This window comes from Rhea pennata, chromosome 4 (assembly GCF_028389875.1).
Source record: "Rhea pennata isolate bPtePen1 chromosome 4, bPtePen1.pri, whole genome shotgun sequence".
Classification (NCBI taxonomy): Eukaryota; Metazoa; Chordata; class Aves; order Rheiformes; family Rheidae; genus Rhea; species Rhea pennata.
In genome coordinates, this window is record NC_084666.1 from 59,861,848 (window position 1) to 59,889,646 (window position 27,799).

Genomic DNA, 27,799 nt, shown 5'->3' on the forward strand with positions numbered 1-27,799 from the left:
ACCTGTTGCTTCTCCCTAAGAAGGTGAGTGAGTGATAGAGGATTTTCAGTATCCCAGGTTGAATTGGAGCATCTACTTTCTTATTCTTGCATCTTTGTTACGGTCCTGCTTGTTTTCTTTCACCAGAAGATTACTAACTACTATTTCCTTCCTTTTTAACTGTGTGGTTTTTTTTTTTTTTTTTCATTTTTATTTCTATAGCTGGCCAGAAATCTATCTTTTCTTATTCCTACAGCAGGGCTGTATGTTTGTATTTCTTGAAGATCTTGTGCTTTCTTACAGGAAGTACTTTCTGTTTGGCAGGTATGTCGAAATCAACTGTGCCTTTTGGATCTTCAGCTCCTGTTGGACCTCCACCACCTGGTGCACATCAGTTCAGCCAGACTAACCTCCCAAATGGGCCCAATACACCAGGGCAACAGCCACATAGGTGACTCCATGAATTAATACATGAGATCTGAATTCTTCATTCTCTTTTTTCCTCTCTTTGGCTCCTTTACTGGCATCCAAGTATTACATCCCTTCTACCTTCAGCAGTTCTGACCTATTCCGGTTCTAAACTGGATCATCAAGTTCAGGTCACTGTTACGTTAAGCTGCCAGATCGTACAGTGCAATCTGTAATCTCATTAAGGTCCATTTTACGACAAGTTAGATCTTTATCATGGGTTGAGTTTCTTTTTATTCTTTCTGCTTGAACTTAAGACTCATTGATTAAATGCAGCAGTTAGGTGTTATAACTGCTGTTTGTTATAGGAGTTGTGCTGCTTTTATTTATTTTCTGATGTCTTAATTATCCTCTGTTGTGAGGTATCTAGAGGTTGTTTTTTAATGATTAATAGTTACTAGTGAGTTTTGACCAGAAGCTGGTGCATATGTATGGTATCTCTAGTTTTTTCTCTGTGGTAGGATGTCTGTGGTTCAGTGTTGTGGGACACAGCCAAGGCTCCATAGATTATTCTAAAGATATTTTATAATGCAATTTTGTCATAGTCTTTCAGATTAGTGACTGCCGCCCATTTGTTCAAGTCTGTGATTGACTGACTATGAAGAATTTACCTGAAGTGGTATTGTCCTGCCTCCAGAGCTTGCAGGAAGAAATGAAAAAGAAGGGAGTGGGAAGAAGTAAGAGAGGAAGAAGAAACTAGGGACAGGTAGAAGATGTAAAAGGGAGTGTTGGGAAAATGATATGAAAGGATGTAAGGTGAGGGCAGAAAAGGATGATTACAGTGGTGTGACATGATTTGTAGTTTGTACCTGTGCAGATATGCTTAACTATCTCATTTAATTCTGTCAATTGCTAATTATTTTGCTGTCTTCTTAGGAGTGACAAAATTAGAGTTTATGTACATACAACTGTTTTTGTGAACTTGATGCTACTTAAAAACAGTCTTGCTTTAGCTGATCAAAGTCTTAATCTGCTTCTGTGCTTTTTAGTTGTTATATAGCTATTTGTGTTCTAATAAAGTCATATATGTTTTATTAGGCATCAGAATAGGGAATCTGTTTTCTGTGTGTTATTGCTGTGTGTAGAGGACCCACAGAGACTGGTGGTTCTTTGTAGAAGACCGTGTGTCAATGCATAGGGAGAAGTGGCTGTTGTTCTAAAGACCTAGAAACGAGGCATTGAAAAACGGGGTGAAGAGAGTTGAGTTGACATGACCAGCCCAGCAAAACGTTGCTTCTCTTTCCTAGTTTCTAGTCATCACCTGACAACTGCCTATTTACTGTTTTCACTTGATCTTGTTTTATTCCCAGGTTACTGAGAGCCAGGAAATTTTCATAACAAAATTTCAAGGAAAGAGAAATCTACTTCCCTAGTATACATAGGACCTTCCTCAGTTTTAGAAATGGTTGTAGGGAAAGCAATGTAGATCTGTGGAAGATGGCCTGCAATCTTGTTTCTCCAGAAGTATGTAAAGCCTGGTAGAAAATATCTTTACAAGTTATATATGTGTTACCTCTTCCTTCTGTCATGTTGTTTCCTTGCCTTCGTGTTTTCCTGTGTCCATGCAGCAGGGTTTTTTCACCTGTGTCTTCATTTTCGCCATACTGCTGGGAACTTCTTAACAGTCTCCCTCTTCATTTGCCTCACTTTGCAGATATTGTCTTAGTGTTCATCCCAGTGTCCTCACCCATCCTCAGTAGGGAAGCTTCCTGTATAAGCATGGAAAGAGCTTGGAGTGATGTGGTGTGTTCAGAAGCATAGATTTCTTGAGCACCAACCTTTCACTGCTTCTCTCTCTTTCCCAAGGCATACTCATACTTCTTTATTTCTAACAAGTATGCAAAAAAATCATATACTGTCTTTTTTACTGAGTGTGCATTCTCTCTTCAAGACTATTTTAACAAAAATATATTTTTTATGGTCAGGAGATGAACAAACTGTAAAGAATTTGCCCCCCCCTAATTAATTGTTTCAGCATCACCCTGGAGAAGGTATTAGACCTTCTGGAATTATTACTGGTTGCTGCAATTCTCTGTATAACTGCGCTAATCTCTCCCTTCAGGTTTCAAGGCCCTCCACCTCCTCACTGTACAGGCTCTTCCTATCCTCCCTACAGTCATCAATCACAACCAGCCTATCCAAATACTGCATCCACTTCATCTACAACGCAACTTACTAACCAGCTCAACACCATGCAAATAAATAGCTATGGTAAATAGTTTTATCTGATTTGATTTACTTTTTCCTCAATTAAAGCTATTAAGATTATGATAATTTGCACCTTACTGGACCTGCATAGAACTAAGACATAAAATCTTTGACTGCCGTCATTTGTCAAGTTCTTAGGTCTTTAATTTCATCCTGTTACTTAAGTGAATACCCTTGAGTTAGCTCTAAATTGACATTTGTTGAACCTTCCAGAAAGATCAATTGCCTTTTTGATCATTTCTCATATTCTTTTTTGATCCTGTCAGTAACAGGCAAGTCAAGAGCAAAAATATGCAGGTAGAACTTATTTTTTTTCATTTTTTCAGTTTCTTTCTGTTTTACAACGATCTTTTTCGTGTCTAAAACTTACAGTTTATCTTTTCATCTAAATTTCATTTACTTCTAATTTGAGGCTAAAACATCTCAAAACTAAACCATGTGATAAAGACATGATTATGTAATTCTTCTGTGTAAATTGGACCTGCCATCACTGATTTTATTTTTTGTTTTATCTGCTTTTCCTGAATATTTACTGAGGCCTGATTAAATTTACTATTCAACTGAAAAGGAGAGGAATTGAGTTAGCATCTTGTTTTGCTAAGACCAGTACATTTAGGAGGATGAATTTGTTTGAATTTGAGATCACTTTGGTGGTCAGTATCATTGTAAGATATGAATAGAGATGAACCTTTTAGTTCAAGCTACACTGATAATTACATCATTGTTCTGCCCTGACTTTACAAGCTGTTGGTTCAAGTTGAATGAAGCCTGCATAACTACTGGAGTTTGGCCCTCTGTACAATTGCTAGTGAAAACTTAAACCTTCCTCATCTTAGAAAAATTAATTGAGACTTGAATTCAGCTTTGGTGTGCTGAACTGCAAGTGTGCAATTAAGAATGGTTGTTTCATACAGGATGAAATGTGGCCCAACATCCCTGCAACAATTCATGATTTATATTATGTAGAGAAAAGAATTAACTTGTTTCTCTACCTTCAGGATACTGCCTTCAGTAATAATTGTGTAGAACAGAATATTCTTGCTTATCTTATTACATACTGGAAGTTTCAGATGCCGTTCAGATCACTGAAGATATGGGTTATTTAACACTCTGCCTCTGTGTTGGGTTTTGTTCTTCTGTTTTTGCTTAACTGTAAGCCTAAATTGGTGTAACTTGGGAGATTGCTGAAGTTCACAGCTTATAAAACTAATGGAACAATGTCTGTTTTTACCAACTGCAAACCTAAGCTTGTGTTTTGTATGTGTTTTTCAGTTAACATGTGTGAATGAAGATACATTTCAGTGTTTTTATATCAACATATCAGTACTTTTGTTGCAACCTTAATTTTGGTTATGTTCTTAGCTTTTCTGAAAATTATTTTTACTATAGATCTTTTGAAAGAAATTTGATTAAAAATGTAGGTATTTTAAAATACTCAAAGAAATATTTCCAGAGTCCTATTATTTCATATTGGAACTAGGTTCTTATAAAGAACTAACTATTCCTCATCAATGTACACAAAATAGTCCACATAGGTTTCATCTTGTAATATGAAAACCAGAAGGTGGTTGTAAAGCAGATTAAATGAATGGATTTACCTACCGTTAAACCTATCATAGTGAAATGCAAACAGCAAACTAACAAAGATGTGCCATATAAGAGAAATTGATTATTAAGTTAAAAGGAATGTTTTTTCACATTATGAAATGAAATATTGTTACACAAGCAAATAGTGATTTATGTGTATTTTAATCAAATATTGTCAAAGGCTGACCTCCCTCTTCCCTTCTCCATCCAGTTTCAGGTTTTCGTTGAAAATGAGGCCACAAAGAATAGTTGGTCATTAGAATCAGTTCAGACTTAAGCTAAATTTGTTACACGAATGGTCATTCCAAATTCCTGTAATAAAGCATTATCAATACAAGATGCAATATTCCTATACATGTTGCAAATGTATAGGAACTAAAATAGATTACCTTCTGCACGGTAGGTTGTTGGTTTTGACATATGGCTTTCTGCTCAGGTCCTGGTGCTACTCAGAGCTCGCACATGTCTTCTGGGCATCCAGCATCCTTTCAGGGTCCACAACCACCACCACCACCACCGGCCCAACAGCAAATGGCTTTACCGCTTGGATCACAAATTCCTCCACCAGCAAATAATGTAAATGGCCTTTGTGCTCAACCATCATTGGCTCCAATGGCCAGACAGGATGGGATCTCTGGATCTGGCCCCCCAAATGCTAACTTGCAACAGCTTCCAGGACAGCCCCCAGGGCCTGGATATCATCCTCAGCAAGGTAAGGAAGGATGTTTGGTATCTAACTGAAAACAAAATGTGCTTTGGGAACTGCACATTCTGCATTCCACTGCAGGTGGAACTGCAGCCAGTCATGGATGATGTTCTACTGACTTGGAAAAACAAAAACTTATTATTTTTTTTTAATAGAATGGAAAGATTCCCATTGTCAGTCAGTGTAATTTAAAGCAGGCTATACTTTTCCTCAGAGATTCAGCATTCTGGAAAAGAACGTAGCAAGAAGTAGCTTAATTTGGGTCAGGAGCAGAATTATTTGGGTGGTAATGGATAAAGGTACAACATACTACAGAAGAAGAGACTTTTATTATCCAAAAAGGTGCAGGTCCATTTTATAGTACTGTCTGCCTTCAACAGCTTTCAAAAATGCTTTTATAGCAATAAAGAGTTGTAACTGAATACAAAGAATGTGCTTTGTTTTACCTGATGCAGTTAAGTAAACAATTAGCAGTAAACAGTTAGCTGGCTTTTTAGTTGTCAAACTAACTACAGCAGTTTGCACTGACCAGTGTTACTGGAGAGGTTCTCAATAACGTAATGGCCTGAACTGAGTAGCTGTGGGAATCTCTGCTAACTATGCTACTTGGGCACATACCTGAGGACTTCTAGATCCAAAGTTGTCACACACAGTTTTATGTTTACTTTTAAAACAATAGACTACGTGAGCTAAAATATTCGGTTTCTTCTACCTGATGAAAAGAAAAGCAACATTTGGCTGCAGTAAGAATGAGCTGTGTGGCAAAACCTGATGTTAAAAAATGATAGCAGATTTGATACCAGAACTTAAATACTTAAATCTATGGTCATTTGTAACTCTGCAGCAAATTATGGCCCTCAGATGGCAGGAGCTCAGCTATCTTATCCTGGTGCTTTCCCTGGAGGTCCAGCGCAGCTCACAGGTCCACAGCAGAAGAAGCTTGATCCTGACTCTATTCCAAGCCCTGTAAGTAATGTAACGCTATTTTTTATGGAAATAAATTTCTGCTGCTTTTTAGACAAATGGCAGTAGTTGGTAGTTAACTTTAGTTGGTAGTTGTTTGAATATAAAAATGCACTTATGTTGCTTAGTTCACAGGATATGTTTCATTTTTTGCATAATTTTGTTAATTACATGGAATTTTGTAGCTTCTACTGTACTCTGATACCTGTTTTGAGTGTATGAGTAGTGCATAATATTAATTTTAGAACTAAAGAGGCTTTATAACTTTATAGCTGACATGAGATATAAGCCTGACTCCAAGTACATTAACAGGAATATCCAGCAGTATTGATAGATTACTTACATTCCCTGTAGCTAATCACCTTCCTTTTTCACTCCAGAAAGATGGAAAGCTTAGTGGGGGATAGATACCTAAAACAGGACTTAGGCAGAAATACAGCTTTTTTTTTTTTTTTTTTTTTTTTTTTTTTTTTAACTCTAAAATGGCGATCTTAAATGCTGAGAAGTCATGTGCTCAAAAGCCACTTCACTATTTGATTGTGGGCGTTCCTCAGACAACTAAAATTATTTGTTTGAGCATCCTTCCAGTTGCCATAGTCTTGTAAGGATTTCAGTAGCTCACGGTATAGTTCATGCTTAAGCCTCATACAGGTTCAAAACACTGAGCTGTTTAAGCGTGCCTAAACATGCACTGATAGGACAGGCCTCTTTTTTTAATGCACTAGAAGCTGTCTCTTCTTTTCAAAATGGATTAGGGTAAAAAGAGAACAAGGTGATGGCTGTGTTCATCTTTTTAAATAAAGTAGCTTAATAGTTACTCAGAAAAATAACTAGTCAAATGAAGGCCACGTGTCACTTGTTTTTTATTGAGAATAGCTGATTGAAGTAAGATCGAAGGGAGAAATGAGCTGACCTTGTGGAGAAAATGCACACTCTGACACTCATACTTCTACTGCTCCTGGTGACCAGCTGGCCAAGCCAAAAGGTCCTCGAAGAGCTGGGATTCTTGAGGCAGGCAGTGTTCTGCAGCTTTGATGTAGAAATTAAAATCTATGTTTTATGCTTAGAAAAATGTAGTAGCCACCACACTGTAAGCTAGTCTGGGTGAAGGAATCTCACACTTTCTTTGCTGAAGCAGTATTACTGCATAGGAAGGATTGTGTTTTGCCACGCTGAAGGAGAAACATTTTTGTAAAAGCCTAAGACTGTCTAGGGTTGGGCAGCCCTACTTTCTTATATTGAGTTTTTGTTTTTTCCTTCCAGAAGAGATTATCTGTTTTATCCAGTGTTCTTCTAGTGCAAAACTCAGAAAATCTTGAAAAAAAATGCTTTTTAGTTATCACTTAGCAGTTAACGTAACAACTGCAATTCCTTCTGTTAGAGGAAATGTTCAGGTTTAATGTAATTGAAAACTATTGTTTAAGAAATCAGAGTCAGTGTCCGTATAACTAGCGAATGTAGGTAACACCCTTAATAGGCTGCTCATCCCTGTGTTTCAGATTGGTGCTTTTACATAAGAAGGATAAAATGGTTAGCCTAACCTTTTTTTAAAAAAAGGAGGAGGAGGTCTGGCATGAAAGCATAGACTGATGTCTTGTTTCAATTACACATGTAGAATAAACAGGCTTGACTATGACAGCAATGTTAAAATAGGCTAAAAGGTTTGTTTTAGCAGCAGAGAGAGGATCAAAATGACATGTTTAAAAGAAACATGATCTGGGTCAATGTCTGTAAAGGGCAAAAAGCTAATTCAGAACGAGAAGCAAGTATCACCATGTGTATTTCTTGTTATATTTACATTATACAGTTATAGTAGTGTTGCCAGATAAATTTGCTTGGACAAGCCGTTGTTGATTTATATTTTCTTACATATGTTAGAGGTTGATATGTGCTCTGACACCACCTGTGAAAACTAGCATCTGGGCTTTGTCAACAATTATTTCCAAGAACAATGATATATCTAGGTCAGTTAACTACGGAATACCATGGCACATTGATGCTTTGCAGATCTAAGTCTGAAAGTGGTTTGCTTTCTTCAGCCAATGGACCTTTTTAGAGTAAAATCTTGTTTCTTTCTAATGCAAGTGTTAGCAATAAGTACACAAGCCGAGGAGGCAGAGAAAAGTAATCATAGTGTTGAAGCTAAGGAATGCATTGTACTTAAATTACAGTACAGGAACTTTGTAAGAAAAAAAAGTTAAGTGCCTCAGATTATTTCCAATGTGTTAGGAAATACCTCTTGGACAATGATCAATGGATTCTATGCAACTAGTTTTGGTTTTCCCCTCTACTTTCCAACAGTGGTTTCTGAAGTTTCCCAGCTACTATTAAAAAATCACATGCAGTGTAAAGATACAATGCCATTGGGTGCCAGTCTGGGTGGTGAAGCCAACTTCAGAAATTCCCATTCTCTTTCCTTTTACTTGCTTCTCACAGCAGTACAACTGTTAGGCTATGCTGTAAAATTGATTGCTAAAATGATAGCTCTGTTGAGGGAGCAAGAGGAGTAATGGTATCATTTCAGTGATCTCATTTACAGTGTGGACCAATATCCAGCTTTATATAGCTTCAATTGTGTCCTGAAAAGCCCAGAACTTAAATAGTGACGAGGGACTGTGTGCAAAGGGGGGAGAGTATGCATAGGAAGGAAATGTTGTTCCATAGCAAAGCCAGCCTAAGCAGTGTTTTGTGAAATTACATCTTAAGTTGCTTCAACCAGAATAAATCAGTCCATGGTCAGAGCTTCTCCACTTCAGAAAAAATGTTTTCTGTAGTTTCTATCCTTCAGTCTTTTTCCAGGAAGAAGCTCACAGCATGGTAGTCTGACTCAGAGAAAGTAGACCGTGAACTCCGATGTTGAAATACTAGCTAATAGCCAGCAAGACTTTTCTTAGGAGTCCAAATTACTGCTTGCTAAATGGCAGCGATGAAATATAGCTCAGAAGGTGATATGCTCTCTAGATCACTGTTTGCTTTTCAACCACCTTGTAGTTTTTAATTTTTTCCCCACAACTAGTGGGGAGAAATGAGAGCTAACCCCACCTACCGTTGCTACCTGATCAGTTACTTGTGCTTTCGTTTTTGAAGAGCAGCAACTGGCACAACTGTAGTCATGCAAAAAATAACTTGTATCTGTGCCATCTAAGTAAGGTGATGCAACCTGTTTTCATCTCAGGTGAATCTGGGAGAATGGAAAGTCAAATCCAGTAACAGCAACTTACCCAATGGCTCTCCTTGTTTTACTGGCTAGCTGCTCCAGAGAAGGTCTGTCAGTATAGCCATCAGTATACTTGCTCTAAACAACTCATATACTTTTTGTGTATAGGTCTCACCTTCCTGTAGGTGTAATGTTATCCTACAAGCAACTCTATTTGTAAATGAATTACACTGCTCAGCTATGTTGCATAGTTTTCAAGCTGTTAAATGTCCCAGAAACACGTGTATCTTGGGTTTATAGCACTTTTGTATAGAACAATTACTTGGTATAAATGTTAGCATAAGTGTTTATGAAAGTAACTGAATGCATGGCTTGGTTTTCTCATACTGTCTTCCTTCTTGCTCATCAGATTCAAGTAATTGAAAATGATAAGGCTTCTAGGGGAGGACAGATCTATGCTACAAACACAAGAGGACAAGTTCCTCCTCTTGTCACCACAGACTGCATAATCCAAGATCAAGGTAACTATCCATGTTACTGCTATGGAAATCTTGCTAGGTAAAATCAAAGGCTAAAAAAATATACTGAATTTTCAAATTTCTCATCCTAAAATGATGTTTCGTACTCTAAATTGGACATGAAATGGGAAACTTCTTCCCTTAAAAAAAGGGGGGGGGGGAGGCTAGGGACAAATGGGAGTTGAGAATTCTTGCACCTTGTGCTAACCTCACTGAAGGCTCTGAGACCACCTTGCCAGCATCTCCTCAACCATTGCTGGCATTTAAAATGGTAAGAATAGGAGAGACTACTTTTCTTCTTATCTTCAAATTGAAAATCCTCTTCAGATTCTTTTGAACTTGTAAAAGTCTTTAAGATGAATGCTGGAGAAACATGCAGTCTCGTGCTAAAATTAGCAATAAGATTAACATCATTGCCTTTTAAGATATGAATTTTGGAAACTTATATTCAAGCTTAGGGATAGAGTACAAGCTATCTTAGTTTGCTTAATGTTTTCCTTTGGCTAGTATATTTACATTTGCCTCTTGCCAGGCTTCAATTTCCTCTGCCTAGAGCCTGTAAATACCATATTCCATGTGCAGTTCTTAATGGCAGACTTGATACTTTCATATAGATTAAACTGATGGTCTGATTCAACACAGCATTAATTTATCAGTGCTTGGATGAACTGAACAAAATGTACAAACACATCAAACTTTTTTGACATAATCTGGGAATGGGTGAAGCAGTGCTGATGAACAAGGAAATGCCTTTCTAGAAACTAAGCAGAGCTGCAGCCTGATGGTTGAAAGGGAGCATAAAGAAGTTAGTTTCTGAACTCCCGTTGACTTTCATTGCTCTTGTCTGCAGTGCACAAAACAGTTTCTCGTAGAAGGAACTGAGCTAAGTTTGACACCAGAAGTAGTGTGGTGACTTTAGCACACTGCATTTTACAAGATGAATGATCATGTTGGTGTATGCACAGGTATAGCCTTTTCTGAATTGGAACTGTTTCATTAGAGCAGTCTTGACATCAGAGATCAGTCTGCAGCGTACAGTGTTGGCATTCTCACTGGGGAAAACCCATATTTTTTTCCTTTTAAAATGTCAGATATGATTATTTTCAAACCAGACATTTCTGTTGAGATTCTTATTGCAAATGCGTGTTTTTTTTTTTTCCTTTATATGTTTAAACTTTTGCTGTAAACTCAAGCAACAAGAGAAGATTTACCTGCAGGGAGGGACAATGGGCTGACATAAAAAGGAGATATGGACAGAAGCTTGCATGGGGAGAAAAAAAGAATGTTTTTAACTTAGCATATGCATTTGTTGTTTTATGCTATTTTGGTTTTGCTGCTGGATCTTTGGAACAGGCAGGATCCTTTGGTCATTGTACTTTCATTGTGTTTTGTTGGGTGTTCTAGGCCACGCCAGCCCTCGTTACATCCGATGTACTACCTACTGCTTCCCATGTTCTTCAGATATGGCCAAACAGGCTCACATTCCTCTGGCAGCTGTCATCAAGCCATTTGCTATAGTTCCACCAAATGAGGTAAAGGCTAAAGGAATATTTTTCTGTGTTCTTCTGGGAGTTGTTCTGTGATTGGGGGTGGAGGGTCTTACTCCTGACTTTTAAGGAGCAGGGGAGAATGGGGAGGTGTCAGAAGACAAGGAGAAACACTCTAGTCATGATGCAAATTCAGGGGATAAAAATCTTCCTTTAGTAAAAGGTACAAGAGTGACTACTGTGTTACCTGAATCACTAGGCTTGTGATGTTGCCACAACTGTCATTAGTTTGTGGCAGCTCCATCAGTTTAATGTCAGGCACTAAAAGAACATAGCCACAAACTGTTTCAACAGATTCTAATTTCATTTTAAGACAAGGACAGTTAGAGTGGTATTTTTCCATTTAATTTTTTTAAGAAGTAATTAATTTCACAACAATCTGACAAGATAAGGATATTTTCTCCTTAAAGAACTATGTCATAGAAAAAAAGTCAAAGGTTACCACCCATTTTTGGCACCCATTTATAGACATTGACCCAATTAATTTCTTCTCTTGCATTACCATTTCTAATAGCCTTTCGTATTCCAAACAGAGTTATACTTCATTTGCAGAGTGCTTCTGAAAATTTGTAGTATTCCATTATCTCATGTCAGAAACCCAAATTTCCTGGCATTACCAAAGAATTCTATCAGAAGCAGCGAATGAACGAGTTCTCACGTGCAGCATTTAACGGCATCATTTATATGACCCTCCTTTCTTGTGTGTGGCTGTCTGCCTCCTCTTTTATATGGCTTCTAAATTCTGCAACAGAGATCTGCAGACAGCATTTCCTTTTTGATATGCCGCACTAATTTACTTTGAACGCAATTTGCTGAAAAAAATCAGGGATTTCATGGAATTTATTAGTTTGTGATCATGTCTTCAAAAACTCCCTCATAAAACACATGCACAGAAAAGCCTGATTAAAATTGCAAAGACTTTCAGTGCTTGGAATTGCACTCTTGGATTTTCTTTGTTTTATTCTTACATTTTTTGGAAAAGTATATTGGAAAAAAACAGATGTTGTTCTTTATCAGGGTGGATATCTTCCAATCCAACAGACCTCTGTAGTTTCAATTAAGAGTATTATTTTAGCAGGATAATATGTAGTTATCTTTAAGATCCACAGGGAAATGAGATGTGTTGCTTGTGGTTCTGCAGATACTGAGTCTCAACATTTGTTTGTAGTAATTTTAGATTTCATTCCAGTTCCTGAGTGGAATGTGCAGACCTTGCTTGTTGTCCCCCCACATTTTCTCCCAGATGAAACTCCTGCTGCTCCTTCTCCACCCCTTTACTTTACAAGCTCAACTTTACTCTTTAGTATTCTTTATCCTGGTTTCAGAGTTGAGATGGTACTTACTCTGCTTTCCTGCTTCCATCTGTCTTTCAGTATGCATCTAGTTATTTATGCACCTCGTGCATGCATTTCATGTCTCTCACATAGTGTTTGGATAGGACGATCAATGAGTTGCTAAAATCTAAATCTCTTTTGTGTGTGTAAATTAGCAGTATATACAAACACTTGTACTTGGATGAGGGTTTCAAAGTGCTAGTGCTCTCAAGCTGTTCGAAAGAAAGATTGGCATTCATTAATTTGTTAATCTGTGTAGAGCAGAGTATTCTTCCCTAACCTCTTTCTCAGAAGAGGCTAAAAATCTTTGTCTGAAAAATCTCTCTCAAAAATGGCCAAAGTCCAGTGTGGAAAATTGCAGTCTGAATGGTTATAGTTTGGTAAAGTTAAGGACTGAAGAGGTGATGTTAACGTAGGAAATGCCAGGCAGTCTTGGCTGATGCAGGTTCTCCAAGGCTTGCATGTACCCTTTGTCTTCACTGCTGCGGCCAAAATAAGATCTTGCTCTTAAGATCTTATAATAAAAGTGGTTTTCCATATGGGATTTATAACCAATTTAATTCTGTATAGCCACTTAATTTGAAAGAACGGGGCTTTGTATAGAGGTAAAAATATATTCCAAGAGCTTATTTGTGTTTCTAAATTTCCTACTATGATGTTTTCTGCCTGAAATCAGTGACTGTAAGGCACAGAATGTTTTTCCTTTCAGAATGTCTAGCCTATCTTATGGATGCCTTTAAGGGCCTTTTTAGTGATGCCAGCAGGTGATGTCAGTGATGTCATAAATTCAAAAAAACAGTTTTTTTTTTTAATAGTAGTGTCTGCTAACATTCTTTATATTCCAGTTCAGTATTTGAATTGTTAACAAGCCTCTACGGTCACCCAAATATTGCTACAACCCCCCCACCATCCCCAAAAAATGTCTAAACCCAATCTAGAAAACTTTTGACTAGTGAACCTTACATATACATTGTAAATCATTAGAAACAAAAGCAAGGAGAATGTCATCCCCCCGCTAAAAAATTTCATCAGCAAGAGACACATCTGAATCTTACCTATACGAAGTCCTTATTCATCATTGCTATGAAATAACACTTCATCTTCACTGTCCTGATTTGGATGATCTATGAAAAGTATTTGTTTGTTATAGATTTTGAGAATACAGTATCATTGTTTAACAGAACTTATTTTTAGTGCACCACTGCTTTAGCAACAGTCTATAAAAATAAACTAACTCTCACAGTTATCATCATAGACCAAGCCCTACATGAATTTGTTTTGGAGATGTATGAGTGTTTCCAGAGCATGAATAAAGCATGTGATCTTTGTTTAACATTTAATAGTGCTTGCTAACAGAAGTTAGTTAAAAGAGTATTTCATGTTTTAAAAACAAACATAAACAACTCAAAGTGATTATATATGGTTTTAAATATTTAAATTTCTGAAGTAACCTTCTTTATTGCTCCTTAGCATTTGTGTCATCAATCTCAACAATATTTTTTCATATTTGTTTTTACTTTGTAGAAATAGTTATTGATGAGAATTTTATATTTCAATTCTATTTTTTTTCACAGTTAATTCTCTAGCTGGTTAAAAAAATAAAACTAGAATGGGTTTACTTCTGAGAAGTGCTGATGTTGATGAGCTTAAAGCCATTTTACCTTTTTAGAAGTATATTAAGCTTTCTGACCAATCCAACTGAGCCACGGTTTTCTTAGGGATGATGGTACATTTCCTAGGTAGAGCTGTGTCAGTGCTGTAAGGTTCACAGAAGCTAGCAGAAGTGGATATTGGTAACCTGGTTGCTCCTTTGAGTTTTAAATGAGTCATCCAAATGTTAAATGAATCTGAAGAATTAGGGAAATCTCCACACTCTAATTATCTACTCCTTTCTTAGTGGGGACTCAGAGAGGTTCTGCTGTTCACATACTGTGAACATCTCCTGTCAAGGAGAAGCCAGTGGTAGCACTTCGAGCCTAAATGCTGCTTTGCTCACTTGAAAATATCTTAGAAGTCTCCTACAGTGGTCTGCAAAAAAATAAAAATTATGCCTGAACAAGACATCTTTACTAATTCCAATTACTTCTGTAAAATGTGATGCTAAATATCTTTTACTTCATTCTGAATGAAATGAATGTCAAGCTAGGCAGAGGAAAATACTGTGGTCCCTCAGAATTGTGTGGGGGCTGTAGCTTTAGCTTGAAGCAAATTTTTATATAGGCACACATTTAGTAATGTTTATGTGCTCATGCCAGTCTTTGATTTGAGTAAAGTGAGATATTTTTGGAACACATAGTTTGCAGACAGCACAAAATGATTCAAACTAAACATCTTACTGATTGCTCTGTTGCTCAGATCACTTAGGGATGCATTAGAAAGCACAGATTGCAAAACAGATTCTTGAGTTTTTTTGCAGATAGCATCTGCTGATATCATTGTGAAAAGCAGTCATATATATTTTATATATTTTACCCTGTTTTCTGTTTTTTATTTAGCTACTTATTCACCAGAGGACCTTCCCCTATATTTCATGAGAGCTTAGCTAATTTAAGGATTTTTGATGAGGAATTCTGTCAAAAGACTTTTTTCAAAAGTGAAGTACATTATATCAACTAGGTCATGCTTGCCTGAGTGCTGTCTGACTCTTGAGAGAACTCAAAAGATTTATATGTAGTGATGATCCTCCTCAACAGCCGCAACAACTCTACTGCTATATATCCTAATTATCTGTGTATCTTTTTATGTTCTCCTCCATTGTAGTATCTACCTATTTACTTTCTGTGGAAGTAAGACTTGCTGGTATGTAGCTCTGAGATCACCCAAAAGTTCTTTATAAAGTTTCATTTTATATTGCTGCTGTCTTTTCAACAGTTAGCAACAGTTTTGTTCTGCTGTCTGTTCTGAACAGGTCAGACAGACCCTTTTCCGTGTAGGCTTGTATCTTGGTAATCCTCATATGTACTTGAGACTTAATGTAGCTGAGATTCCTCTTCATATCCATGCACTGGATATGAAATGTCAGAGCTTATTGAAGCTTCATATTGTTTAACATGGTTTTGTATTGTTGAAGATAATCTGACCTTTTTCCTTTGTGCAGACTTCATATGACCCTCTGTGTCTAGGTTATTTGAAATTACTTTATCCTGTAAGACACAAGACTTTTCCCTCTCCATCGTAGATAACAAAAACTTCCTTCCTTTAAATGGAAAACGCAGAGCAAAAACAGTAGCTGTAGATCAGTGAGTAGAGAGTATTTTGCTAACTCTGAATAGTAAGTAGGACAATAGCTTTGCATGCTCTGCAGTCGTTGTCCTTGGATTGTCCAAGATCCAGTAGAAAGCGATTTTGTCAATATTTTAGGGAAGCTATCAAAGCCATCTGTGCTAATTGCAATATTCCTCTAGAACATGGTGAGAGTGGAAGGCCTGCTCCTGTGATACAACTTAACAATAAGGACATTATCCTAACTATGTTGAAACTTTCCCTTTGTCACCTGCCAGGAAGGGACCTGGCCACCAAGCCATTGACCAGGCTATACAGAAGAATTTGCTACCTTGTTTGCACTTTTACAGATGGAAGTCAGCAGACCAGAGACAGAGCAGGTGCGCCAATACCACAACATAGCTTGCAACTAAGCCAGTTGGCTTAGAGATAGGACTGTGCTGCAAGATATTATTCCTTGTTCTCAGGCTTGGTGTTTTTATACTTAATCCATTTTTGAGCTTTTTAGAACAATCAATACATACAGAAGATGTCCTGGTAGCATAATCTGATGTCCTGAACTCATTGCTATATACCCACCCTGTTAAGTGTAAGCCTAAGCCCATTTCCTTCATTTTCCAGATGTTAAAATAAAACACGTTTCAAAGCATCTTTTTGACAGCTTAATTCGGAAGAGGACTGTGAGACTTCAGTCTCAGAGTTCTGAGTCTGCCTGGACTCTGGAGTGGGAAAGATTTTTGACAAACCTTGCTACTTTGACAACACCATTTTTTTCCTACTAGCTAGCTCCAGGTTGATGTCTAGGTTTTTTCTATGGCATCTCTGGGATACTTGACTCTCTCATGCGTGAGACAGGGAGCCCAGAATTCATTGTCATCTCCAGATATCTCACCAGAGTTTTATACCCCTCTGGAGACTAGTGCCTGTAAGCTAGACTTTGCAGTGCTTAACTAGAGGTACATAAATCCTATATTAGATAAAGCTTTCTTTATGAAGTATGCCCTGGGCTAGTCTGCGTTTAGTAGTAAAGCATTTGGAATTGGATTGTTTCCCGAGACTTCGTCATGTAGGAGAACATTTTTGTTAGCCTGTTAGGCTCTATCGGCACTCTGTAAGAACAGAACTATCCCAGCCAAAGGTAGCAAAGGCTTTGTCTGCAGAGTTTTTACTAGTTCAAGTAAGTTTACTAATTTAATTTTTTATGCTTTTTGTTTTATTATACCTTTTAAAATACTTTTCATACTTCTGTAGTATGTTGTTCCATGCACCACTGCTGATGGTGGTGGGGACAGTGACTTTGAAAACTGACAATTGTATATGCCTTATATTCAGATAGTACTCAGAATTCTTGGTTAATTAGTACAAATTTGAAGGGAAGCTGCTTTTCTAAAGACTTAGTTAAGATACTGCAATTAGTTTTCTAAAAAAATAGGGCTTGTGTCTGTTCTTCAGAATGGTAGTAGCAGAAGTAAAAAATGAGTAAGCAACAGTAGATAGGGAAGGGAAACAGAGAAGAAAAACAATATTCATATCCACTTAATTAGCTAGCATTTGCCAACAAAAATTACACACAAGTAGAAGGTTACATTGGCTATTGCTAAGTATGATCTGTAACTCAAAATAGCTGCTTAAAAGGATTTGCTAGTCTGCATGTGCATTTCCCTCTACAGACTGCATGCTGCTCTCCTGAAATGGTGTTTATCTCCTTTTATACGCCAACCAAAGTTAATCATAGCAACAACAGTAAATTAAACATTGTAAGACTGTGGAAACTCTAACATTAAGCCTTCAGGGATGTTACTCAGTTACTCTGGAAACTTTACAGAGTCAGAACATAGTGTTTTTTAGTAAGTTCAGGATGAAAAGTTTGTATTTTGCTTTTGAAACTTTTATACATATTCTTATGTTTGCCAGTGCCTTAGTGCAATTTGTATTCTGAATGTAACAATGTGGAAGAATGTTGAATAGGAAGCTGGTTTTGATTTTTAGAATAGTGTCAAACATGCATTACACCAGATTACACCTAGGTTCTAATCATATTAGGCTCTAATGCTGTCCTGTAGGAAAATAAGAGGGACTAAACCTTCTTTTACAGAATATCCCCTCATCTTTTTTACAGGAAGGGAAGTTCCTCTCCTTGTAGGACAGGAAACTGATGTTTCAAAACTGGGCTCCTTTTTCATAGTATGTTTAACAGAATGAGATAATCTACACATGCTACCTGGATGCATAGATTACCTCCTCAGCCCTAGAGTAAAGGAGCAAGAGAACAGGTTGGTGTCCCTTGCAGGAATGCTTAGCTCATAGCTCAGTCCCACAGTGCCCTTACTTGTAGCATTCAGCAGAAGCTCAGTCTTAATAAAAGAGTATATATAAGAGGGTAATGGCAGTCAAATGTTTTGAATGTTTGGAAGTCCCAGAGTCATCTTGTAGCATCCAGCTATCACAGCACTGAAAGCATTCATGGAAGGGGGGCTCAGAATATGAACGTTCCTGCCTGATGCGGTGTTTTTAAAGTAACAGCTAGCTTTGCTGCTGATCTTCAAAACTAAGCTTCTATATCATGTGGAAACAACTTTTGTTTTGAAAAGGACATTAAACTCATTCCAAATCTCCTTTTGCTCACGTAAAAAAAAAAATCTTTATTCTTGCTCAGTACTCCTGTGGTAGAGGCAAGTGGGCAGCTACAGTTGGTTTGTGAATGCAGCATGACCCTTTAGGTACTCCAAATTCTTTCTGATATCAGTGGAACTAAATTAATTAGCCTTAGAGATGACTACTTACAAATAAATATGTGTTTAAAAATAAATAGTGTTTAAGGAAGCCCAAAGGTAAACAAAGCTATTTTATCCCCCTCCAGTTAAAACACTCTTAAACCTGTTTCTTTTCTAATTAAAGTTTCTTTCTTAAATTTTCTTAAAGTTTCTTTGGCTGTGCAAAAATAGCAGCAAGAGTGCTCCTATTGTAAAAAGTTCTCAGACATGCAAACATGAGTAGTCAGTTACTTTAAAAAGTTTCAGTAATACCTTCTAACAAAAGAGAAACAGCTCTGGATATTTGAGAGAGAAAACCACTCTGTTCATCAGATGATTCATTCATGTTGTAAATCTTAATTCAGTAATTATTTTTTCTCTCAAATCTTGAAGATAGATACACACAGATATACACACATGGAAAAACATATATTTGGCCTCTAAAGATGACAATAGCTCTGTAGGCCAAAACAATCCTGAAATACTGAGTTAGTTTTCTTGCTAAAATGTGTGAAAAACATTGATAATGCTCTCCTCTTGGAACATTTTATCTAGGATAAGTATTGCTTCACAGATCACAGTGCTACACTCAGATTTATTTATGAACTTAAATATTTGTTCCCTAAACCTTGAGCTCTGCATTCCACGAGCACTATTTGGTGTGTTGCTTGATTCGTTATCCTAAAGATACTCTAGAGCATGTTAGAAATGGTAACAGCTGTGTTTGTGTTAAATGGTCTTTGACCTTTTAAAACAGAATTGATCTGCTGGTGTAGCTGTTATGTTTGCATGTGAGTAGGCTGCGCCTGTATTTTGAACTGAGATGTTAGATGTTTATAGCAATCTTGAAAAATTATATGTGAAGATAAACTAACATTGATGTAACCATTCAGCACATGTAAGAGACTGGGCTTGTCAAGGAGAAGTCAGTAGTAGCAATTTGAGCCTAAATGCTGCTTTGCTCTCTTGAAAACACCTTAGAACTCTGCTACGGTAGTCTGCAAAAAATAAAAATTACACCTGAACAAGATATCTTTACTAATTCCGATTACTTCTGTAAAATATGATGCTAAATATCTTTTATTTCATTCTGAGTGAAATGAATGTCAAGCCAGACAGAGGAAAATATCAGAATGCCATCTCACAGAAAATCGGAATTCTGATTATATTGTTAAAATCATAGAATTAAGCTCCTGTGACCATTAAAGCTAGACTAGCTCTCTTGTGGTTATTACTTACTGTGTCTGTAGAGAGTCTTCTTAAAAGTTGCCTTTTGTATTTTCCAACAGTTTCACAGCTAGTGTGAAAGTAAGGCCAAAAAATCTCAGAATAGGACTGCAATGCCGGACCATTTGTGATACTAATGTGTGGGAAGTGGAGCTGTGGATTAACACAGGCATGAACCTGACTCCTCTCATGTGATTTAACATGCGCATATCACACTTAATGGTACTAACAGGATGGGAGTAGGGTGTCCTAGAGAAGATTTGTATCTCTTTTATTCCATCCCTTGTTCTTGTCTTGTGTGTATGCCTCTGCACCAGTCCCCCTTTTTGCTGGGATGAGCGTAGGCTGAACTGAGATGGCTCCTGTTTGAGATCTAATTGTTTTAAAGTGCTAACATTTTGGAGGTCTGTTGTTCAGCAGAGTTCGTTGATTATCCAGTTTCACACTCCTGCTTATATCATCAGCTAATCCTGGCTGCTGATCTTCACTTGAGATACAGCATGTCTGTTCATCCAAATAACAGTTAGCACTTCAGATTGAGAAGTGCTAGAGAGTACCATCTTGTTAATGGTTGCTATTCCCTGCCTGGGATCTGTGACCAGGACAACTTGTGATGCTTCTCTTAAGCCTAAACTTTTTTCTTTCTTTCTTTTTCTTTTTTTTTCCCTTCTGTCAGTTGTGTGGTATAGTAGTTTCAAAGAATAAGCTTACCTAGTTTTTAAAAGCCAGTTCTTGCTTTGTTAATGGGAAGGATGACTTTTCTATGCCAAAGCTGTATTGTTATTTCATCCTCAAACTTTTTAAAATCCTTCTTCCCATGTTGAACAGAGTAGCCTGTATTTGTACTTTTCACATTGCCAACTCTGAGGGTAGTATTTGCAACCAAATGAATAAAAACGTGCTTGCTGAATGAAGATTGCATGGAAAGATTTAGGTATGAGTCAGTGAAATCAATGACTGTCTTTCTAATTATTTTGTTATATACTGGATCATGTCTTGTGTGCAGTGCTAACTTGAAACTCACCAGCCGTGCACAGTGGTTTCTGCATTGCTGAGTATGCAGTTAAATGTTAGGTCTGGGTCTGCAGTGTTTTTGAGCAAAAAGGTTTTAACATGCTTCTTGGATTATCATGTGGTCTGTAAGGATCAGGATATACTGCATGATATCGTTGATGCTTCAGTTGTGCTGCAGTTAGGCAAGAAAACAAGAAAATAGATAAGAAAGCACTGGTTACAGAGAATGTTTGAACCTGCTGTGAACCTTGCAGAGGAGATAGTCCAGATTTGATTTTTGAGTCGTATCTGCTGAGGAGTCTGATAGCATTTAGCATCTAAAATCCAAGAATAGGCAAAATCATTTCTGACTTCAGAGGGAATGGTTTCTGATAAAAGGCCATAGGAAAATCACAAAGGGAAATACTTCACTTGTCATTTTAATGCAAATCAGTAAAGCAACCCAAAACCCAGTGATTATTTGTAGGGTGGTTAATCTTTCTCAAAAGCAAACTATGATGATATAATAAAAGAAAATAAACCCCTCCAGCAGTCCTAGGAAATACACACAGTTGGGCAGCGGGGAGAACAAAGCTAAAACCCTATATCATGAATCCAGAAAACATAAATCTTACATTTCAGTCTTCTCTTTGATAATCCTGAGGAGTTTTTCCTCCTCTATTTTTTGTACTAATTAAACATAAGGTTTGGATGAAGCAGTGGTACTTCATTCAGTCAACAATCTTCCTCTGTTCATCAGAAAGTTATGTAGTATAGTCTTAGATTTCTGTATATAGCTATTTTAATAAATAAACTTGCATGAATGTTGGTATAAATAATCATTCTAGAAACAGTGTTTGTTGCCCTGGCAAACTGCACAGTTTGTCAATGGGATTTTTAGATTCAATCCTGTTTGGATTGAATAGCTGGTAGTTTTGTGTCTGTTTTCTGATAATGAGTTGTGCAAATACAATGTTTAATGTTTACCATACATAGAACTATAGAATGTTTTATCTGCTACTGTATTGCTGATCACTGAGTATAATTTTAAGTAACCGTCATTCCTGAAGTCATCAAGAGATGTGAATCTCTCCAAAACTGTGAGATATTCTTCTCCTTTGCAAACAAGTAGCCTGCATCTAAAAATGACCATTAGGTAGTCTCCTGAAATCTTAGATCTTCTAAATCTGGGGGTTTTGTAGGATATGTTGTCATAATCATCTGTGTCCAGATAAAATCTGCAGTTGAACAGGCAGCTTGTTATGTGTAGTATACAACGCTACATTGTGTAGCGTTTCCATCAGTGACTTGCTATGGTAACCTTCTTAAAAATACATAGAGGAACTGGTGGCGAATTCCTGCTCTTAGAGGGTGGAGAAGGGGTGTGAAAGACAAGAGACTGATTTCATTGAAAACTCTGCCATTTCCTCTTGGATGTAGTCAGACTTTGCAAGCTGTGTGGGCCGCATTTCAATATGATAGCATTCCTGCCATTTCAGTTCTGGGCTATTAAATGCATCTGAACAATCATGGAGTAAAACTAAAGGCAAAAATATGGTCCCTAAGGCAGACCTGTTGCTGTACTGATAGAGCTTGTGTTAAGGAGCAATTAGGAATCTGCCGTGGCTATTTTAGGTAGGGAAAGGCAAATGCTAAGATATCTCACATGGAGCTTCAGCATGCAGCGCAGTCTATACACGCAAATTGACGGTGAAAGCAGATAGCATGCTGTGTGTATTTCTTTGCATGATAAATGACTAGTTTTCTTCAGTGTTTGTGTATGTCTCTTTCTCCAGACAGAGACTTTCTCTTCTCTGACTCTCTCTTTACAGTACCCTTCCCGAGCTGTGCCATGATGATCTAGAGCTTTATCACAGCCTTATTTCTACACTTAATAGTTTCTAGCTGAGGCCCTGATCCTGCAATATGAATACAGTGATACTTTGCTCACATCACGGGGAACCCTCAGGAGTGGGTCAGAACTGTATTTTAATAGCATGCTCAGTAATTCAGCTCTCTGAGACATTAAAGCATTGGTTACAGTCCTTTTGGTAAATGATATGGAAGTGTTTCATTTTGGAGCTGTGCCACCAATGTGTAACTATTGCTTTTTGATATTTTACTGACTGCTAAAAGATGTTCTTGCTGAAATATGTACAAAATAAAACTCTTGATTTCCCAGTTATATTTGGACTAATAGTGGGATAAGTGATGGTTTATAGGATCAGCTTTCAGTATTTGTACTCCGGTGAAGCCCTGAGCTTCCAGAGAAGGGAAAGTTTATGCAGGTTTGTCATTTCCCATCTCTGCTGCCCAATCCCCCTTTGCTTTAACATATTTAACATATATTTAGCATGTTAAAACCATAATATTAATAAATCTTAATATTTATATTAATATATTAATTGTAATGTAATGCTACAATAAAATATATAATATATGGTATAATAAATATTATGATATAATAATATATATTATAATTAAAATTATATTAATAAGCAATAATGTTAAAGCCATAGTGTTAAAGCCATAATATTCTGCCTCCAAGAGTAACTGATTCTTTCAGCCTCTGTTCCTTCAAAGTGCATACTAGCTACCCCTTAGATGTGTCCAATCCAATTCTAATTTCAGCTATCATGAATTCATTTTAGTCATTGGTTTTGATAAGTACTTATATTTTGATAGTGCTGGAAAACCACCAACCAATATCTAAGAGTCCGTTTATGTGAGATGCTGTCTCTGTTCTTGATTGGTTGGCCAAATAGGGAAGGGTTGTGAAGAGATAAGAACGAAGAGCGATGTAAGGACATAACATGTGAATATATCAGATGTCCAAATAGATCTAGCTTGATTCAGTTTTTATTGGTAGAGATTTAAGGAAGGAGAGAAAAAAGTTCATAATTGCATATATTGAAAGGCAAAAGAAAAAGGAATGTTTCACTGGTTTTCAGAAAAAAAGGACTCTCTAAGATTTTTGGATTTTATCTTATTCCCCTGCTTCTCTGGGAGTTTGCAACTGACTACAAAAATTTCTTCTCCATCTTCTGGTGTACAGTGACATCTATAGAGAGTACAGCATGTAAACCAGGACTCTCATTTAGCAGCATTGCTTTTGGCTTTAGATGATGACACTTTTGTGTATTCATTAGTGCATACTTGCTCTATTTTATGATTTTTTTTAATGCATGTACATTATTTACTTTTTTTAATGCCCACAGAAATCTATCTGAATTAAATATATATATGTATATAAAAATATATATTTCGCCTTTCATATATATGTATGACCCTGAAAAGTACAAAGTAACAGTGGTTACTTTGACAGTTGGAACTGCAATAGCATTTTATATACGTAATCGGAAAGAATTTCTTTTGATGGGTGAAGAATCGAGTTTTATATTGGAATGCCCTCAAAAATGTCATTCTTATGAAGTTTTTTCACAACCTGGTGTTCAAGAAGTGATTTGATACTTTTCATCAGAATGTGTATTCTGAAATTCTCATACAGAACACTTTATTATTAGGTGCTGCTCATTACTGAATTAATGGTTTAAATTATTTAAAATGCCAGAATGTAAATACAAATTTAAATTTAAGAAATCAAATATGTGGGGGCTTTTAGCAGACTGAGTAAGGACTAAGTCATTACTTACTCCTGAGTGAAGAGTTACGATGGTGGAAATTCTATTGCATGTGTTTCTTGGTTGCGTTTTGCTTCACTGATTGGTTTTTAAGGTTTTACAAGTTTATTAGGAAGAAAATAACCTGCTTCTGTTGTATGATTTCATTGATACTTCGTCTTTTATTTCTCTGGGTAAGACAAAGCAGAATGCAACCTAGTAAAAATTTACAGAACATTGCCTGTGGGTATTATTCCTTTAAGACTTGAGCACATGTTTTAACTTCATGCAGTGTACGTAGTCTGAGTGACTTGGAGACAAATATTTGATATGTAGAGTTAAACATGTTCATAAATCTTTGCAAACAAGGCTCTAAACTGGTATTTTGAAAAGGAACTTCATATTGACTGTTTGTTTTTAAGAAGCTTAAAGGGAGAGGAAAAATAAGATTTCCACTCCAAATATAAAAAGAGAAGAAAAAACGTGTTCTTTCTTTCTTCTGCCTTTAAAAAAGTTTATTTATTTATTAAAGGTATAGAAGAAAGTAGACACCAATGTTATGCTATTTATTTTTGTGACTGTTCTTATTCGTGCTATATATATATGTATATATATATATATATATTTGAGTCTTCATTTTTGGTAAGGTATTTTGGAGTATGCTCACTTGATGGTTTTGTATGTTTTCTTTATTGGATAATACTAAATGTATCAAAATTGGGTTTAAAATTCATAGTAATGTTGGAAGGGACCTCTGGAGCTCGTCTAGTCCAAACTCCCCACTCAGCAGGGTCACCTAGAGCACGTTAGACAGGGTTGCATCCAGGTGGGCCTTGAAGATCTCCAGAGGAGACTCCACCACCTCTCTGGGCAACCTGCCTCAGTGCTCCGTCACTCTCACAGGGAAGAAATTCCCCCTCACGGTCAGACGGAACCTCCTGTGGTTCAGTTTCTGCCCATTGCCTCTTGTCCTGTCACATGGGACAACTGAAAAGAGTTTGTCGCCGTCCCCTTGACACCCTCCCTTCAGGTACTTGTACACATTGATAAGATCCCCCTGCAGTCTTCCCTTCCCCAGGCTGAAGAGGCCCAGCTCTCGCAGCCGTTCCCCACAGGGCAGGTGCTCCAGCCCTCTGATCATCTTCGTAGCCCTGCGCTGGACTCTCTCCAATAGCTCCATGTCTCTCTTGTCCTGTGGAGCCCAGAACTGGACACAGTACTCGAGATGAGGCCTCCCCAGGGCTGAGTAGAGGGGCAGGATCACCTCCCTCGACCTGCTGGCAACACTCTTCCTAATGCACCCCAAGATACGATTTGGCCTTACTGGCCACAAGAGCACCTTGCTGGCTCATGGTCAACTTGTCATCCACCAGCACTCCCAGGTCCTTCTCTGCAGAGCTGCTCTCCAGCAGGTCAGCCCCCAGCTTGTCCTGGTGCCTAGGGTTATTTCTCCCTAGGTGCAGGACTCTTCACTTGCCCTTGTTGAGCCTCAGGAGGTTCCTCTCTGCCCAGCTCTTCAGCCTGTCCAGGTCTCTCTGAACGGCAGCACAGCCCTCGGGTGTGTCAGCCACTCCTCCCAGCTTGGCATCATCAGCCAACTTGCTGAGGAGGCACTCTGTCCCCTCATCCAGGTCACTGATGAAGAAGTTGAACAGGATGAGACCCAGTACTGAGCCCTGGGGGACACCACTAGCCACAGGCCTCCAACCAGACTCCACGCCGCTTATAACAACCCAATTACTAAACCAGTGTGTATAGCTACATCAGGAATAGGCTTTGTTTTGTTTTGTTTTCTGTACCAGGTCATATTCTGTCATATTATTACCTGCAGACAAGATCCAGGCCTCATTAAACTAATACAATAGAATGATAAGCAGAAAATTGCCTAGTAATGAAACAAAATCCAGAAGTTTTAAAAATTATTAAGTGATTGAAGCTGTTGAACAGGTTTTGTAGCCTGGGTACTGATATCTGAGAAATGATCCTGGTATTTACCAGCTGACATTATTGGTTAATCTGTGTTAAACTCAATTTTCATAGAAGAACACAAAGTAAAATAATACCTCAGTAGAGCAGGAGGGAGCACTTAAACTCATATAGTCAAATCTACTCGTATGTATAAAATCCTTGACAAAAGCATTAAGCCCATGGGAGAAATAAAGGAGTAAAACAATTGTCTCCATACAGTGTATTTTATTGTTTACTTATACTTTAAGTGGTGAATGCTAAAAGGATAAGTACGATTTTCTAGTTATTCAAAGACTCCTATGCACCAGTAAAAGATGAAAATGTATAACAGATGAAGTATGTGCATTCTGTAAGAAGAGGCAGAAAAAGTTTAAATGAATAAATGAATATGCTAGTGGAATAATTTTAGCATTCGGAGGTGTCAGCATTTTTCCTCTTGTGGAGATCTGTCTTGTGGTCCAACTCTGCGTTTATTTCCTTACTCTTATGCTCAGGAGTGTTTAGTTAGGATTGAGGAGAGTAAGGTTAAAGAAAAAAAGGAGAGAGAGACAAATGCAAAATACATTTGTTCTCAGTAAAGTTTCAGAAATAATCGAACAGATTTCCATTTGTGTAATGGTTTCAAGTATGACTTTTCAAACACGTGAATTATAATCATAGGACTCTTCCAACTGCTGCAGTTATTACTGAAGGAGACATTTGGGAAAGGTCTTCCCTTAGCTTTGGTTTTGGCAGAGAATATAAGCAAGTATGGTCGATGTAATTGAACTGACAAATGTTTAAGATGCTGTATTTATTTGTTCTGTGTACTTTCCTTCAGTAAATATCAGTATTGCTTCCAAATCTTCTACTATAGCTAGTAACCCTGGCAACATATAAATCTTAGTGGAGCGTATAACATGGCAGCATTAGCAGGGGAGGTATTTAGGAGAAGATATTACAAGCTTTTTTAGCAAATACCTGTTTGAGAGAGCCACGTGCAACAGATGAGCATCAGATAGATTTCTCTGGGAAAAGCACAGCCTGATAGAGTAAAATAGCTGAGGCCAGCAGCTCTCCTAGTAAACTGTAGAACCCCTTTGGGAGAGGAAAAAGCCAGCCTAGAGTGCTAAATTTCCAGTGCCTTCACAGTTCTGTAGGCTGGGCTGGCTCCTATCAGGCACTACTGCAAGGCTAGAATAACTCTTATTGTAGGCTTTCGGTGTGAATCCTTGTTTCCTTTTGTGATAAATACCAGAATAGGCTTGTGAAGGTGTAAATTTAGCCTTTCTCATTCATGGTAGGAGGTACTTTTCCAGACGCTTTGTTTCATGTTTTCCTAAGCAAGATGCATTGTTTATTTAAGTAAAAACAGGATTACTGCAGCTCAAGCAAGTTTTCTTGCCAATTATGGCTGCAACAGTTCACCTAATCCTGCTCAGAATCTGTAATAAAGCTGAAGGGGGAAAAATGTTATTTTGTGGTCAAATCTGAATGCTCTGGCATCCTATAGACTGCATGAGGCTTCTGGGCTTGAGCCAGCTGTACTGCAGAATTTGGGTAAATGCTG

General features: G+C 37.5%; 1 protein-coding gene across 4 annotated transcripts in view; it reads left to right on the forward strand.

Annotated features, from left to right (window-relative positions):
- Nucleotides 1-27,799, forward strand: part of SEC24D (SEC24 homolog D, COPII coat complex component) — a 113,346-nt gene that overhangs the window by 64,283 nt on the left and 21,264 nt on the right. For 3 of the 4 annotated variants that reach the window (XM_062574049.1, XM_062574048.1, XM_062574047.1), the window contains exons 3-8: nt 304-430; nt 2,510-2,658; nt 4,679-4,954; nt 5,793-5,914; nt 9,478-9,589; nt 10,991-11,118. In XM_062574049.1, the coding sequence (XP_062430033.1) occupies nt 304-430; nt 2,510-2,658; nt 4,679-4,954; nt 5,793-5,914; nt 9,478-9,589; nt 10,991-11,118 (914 nt within the window). The remainder of the gene's footprint in view (nt 1-303; nt 431-2,509; nt 2,659-4,678; nt 4,955-5,792; nt 5,915-9,477; nt 9,590-10,990; nt 11,119-27,799) is intronic. The other variant, XM_062574050.1, reaches the window with a different exon arrangement.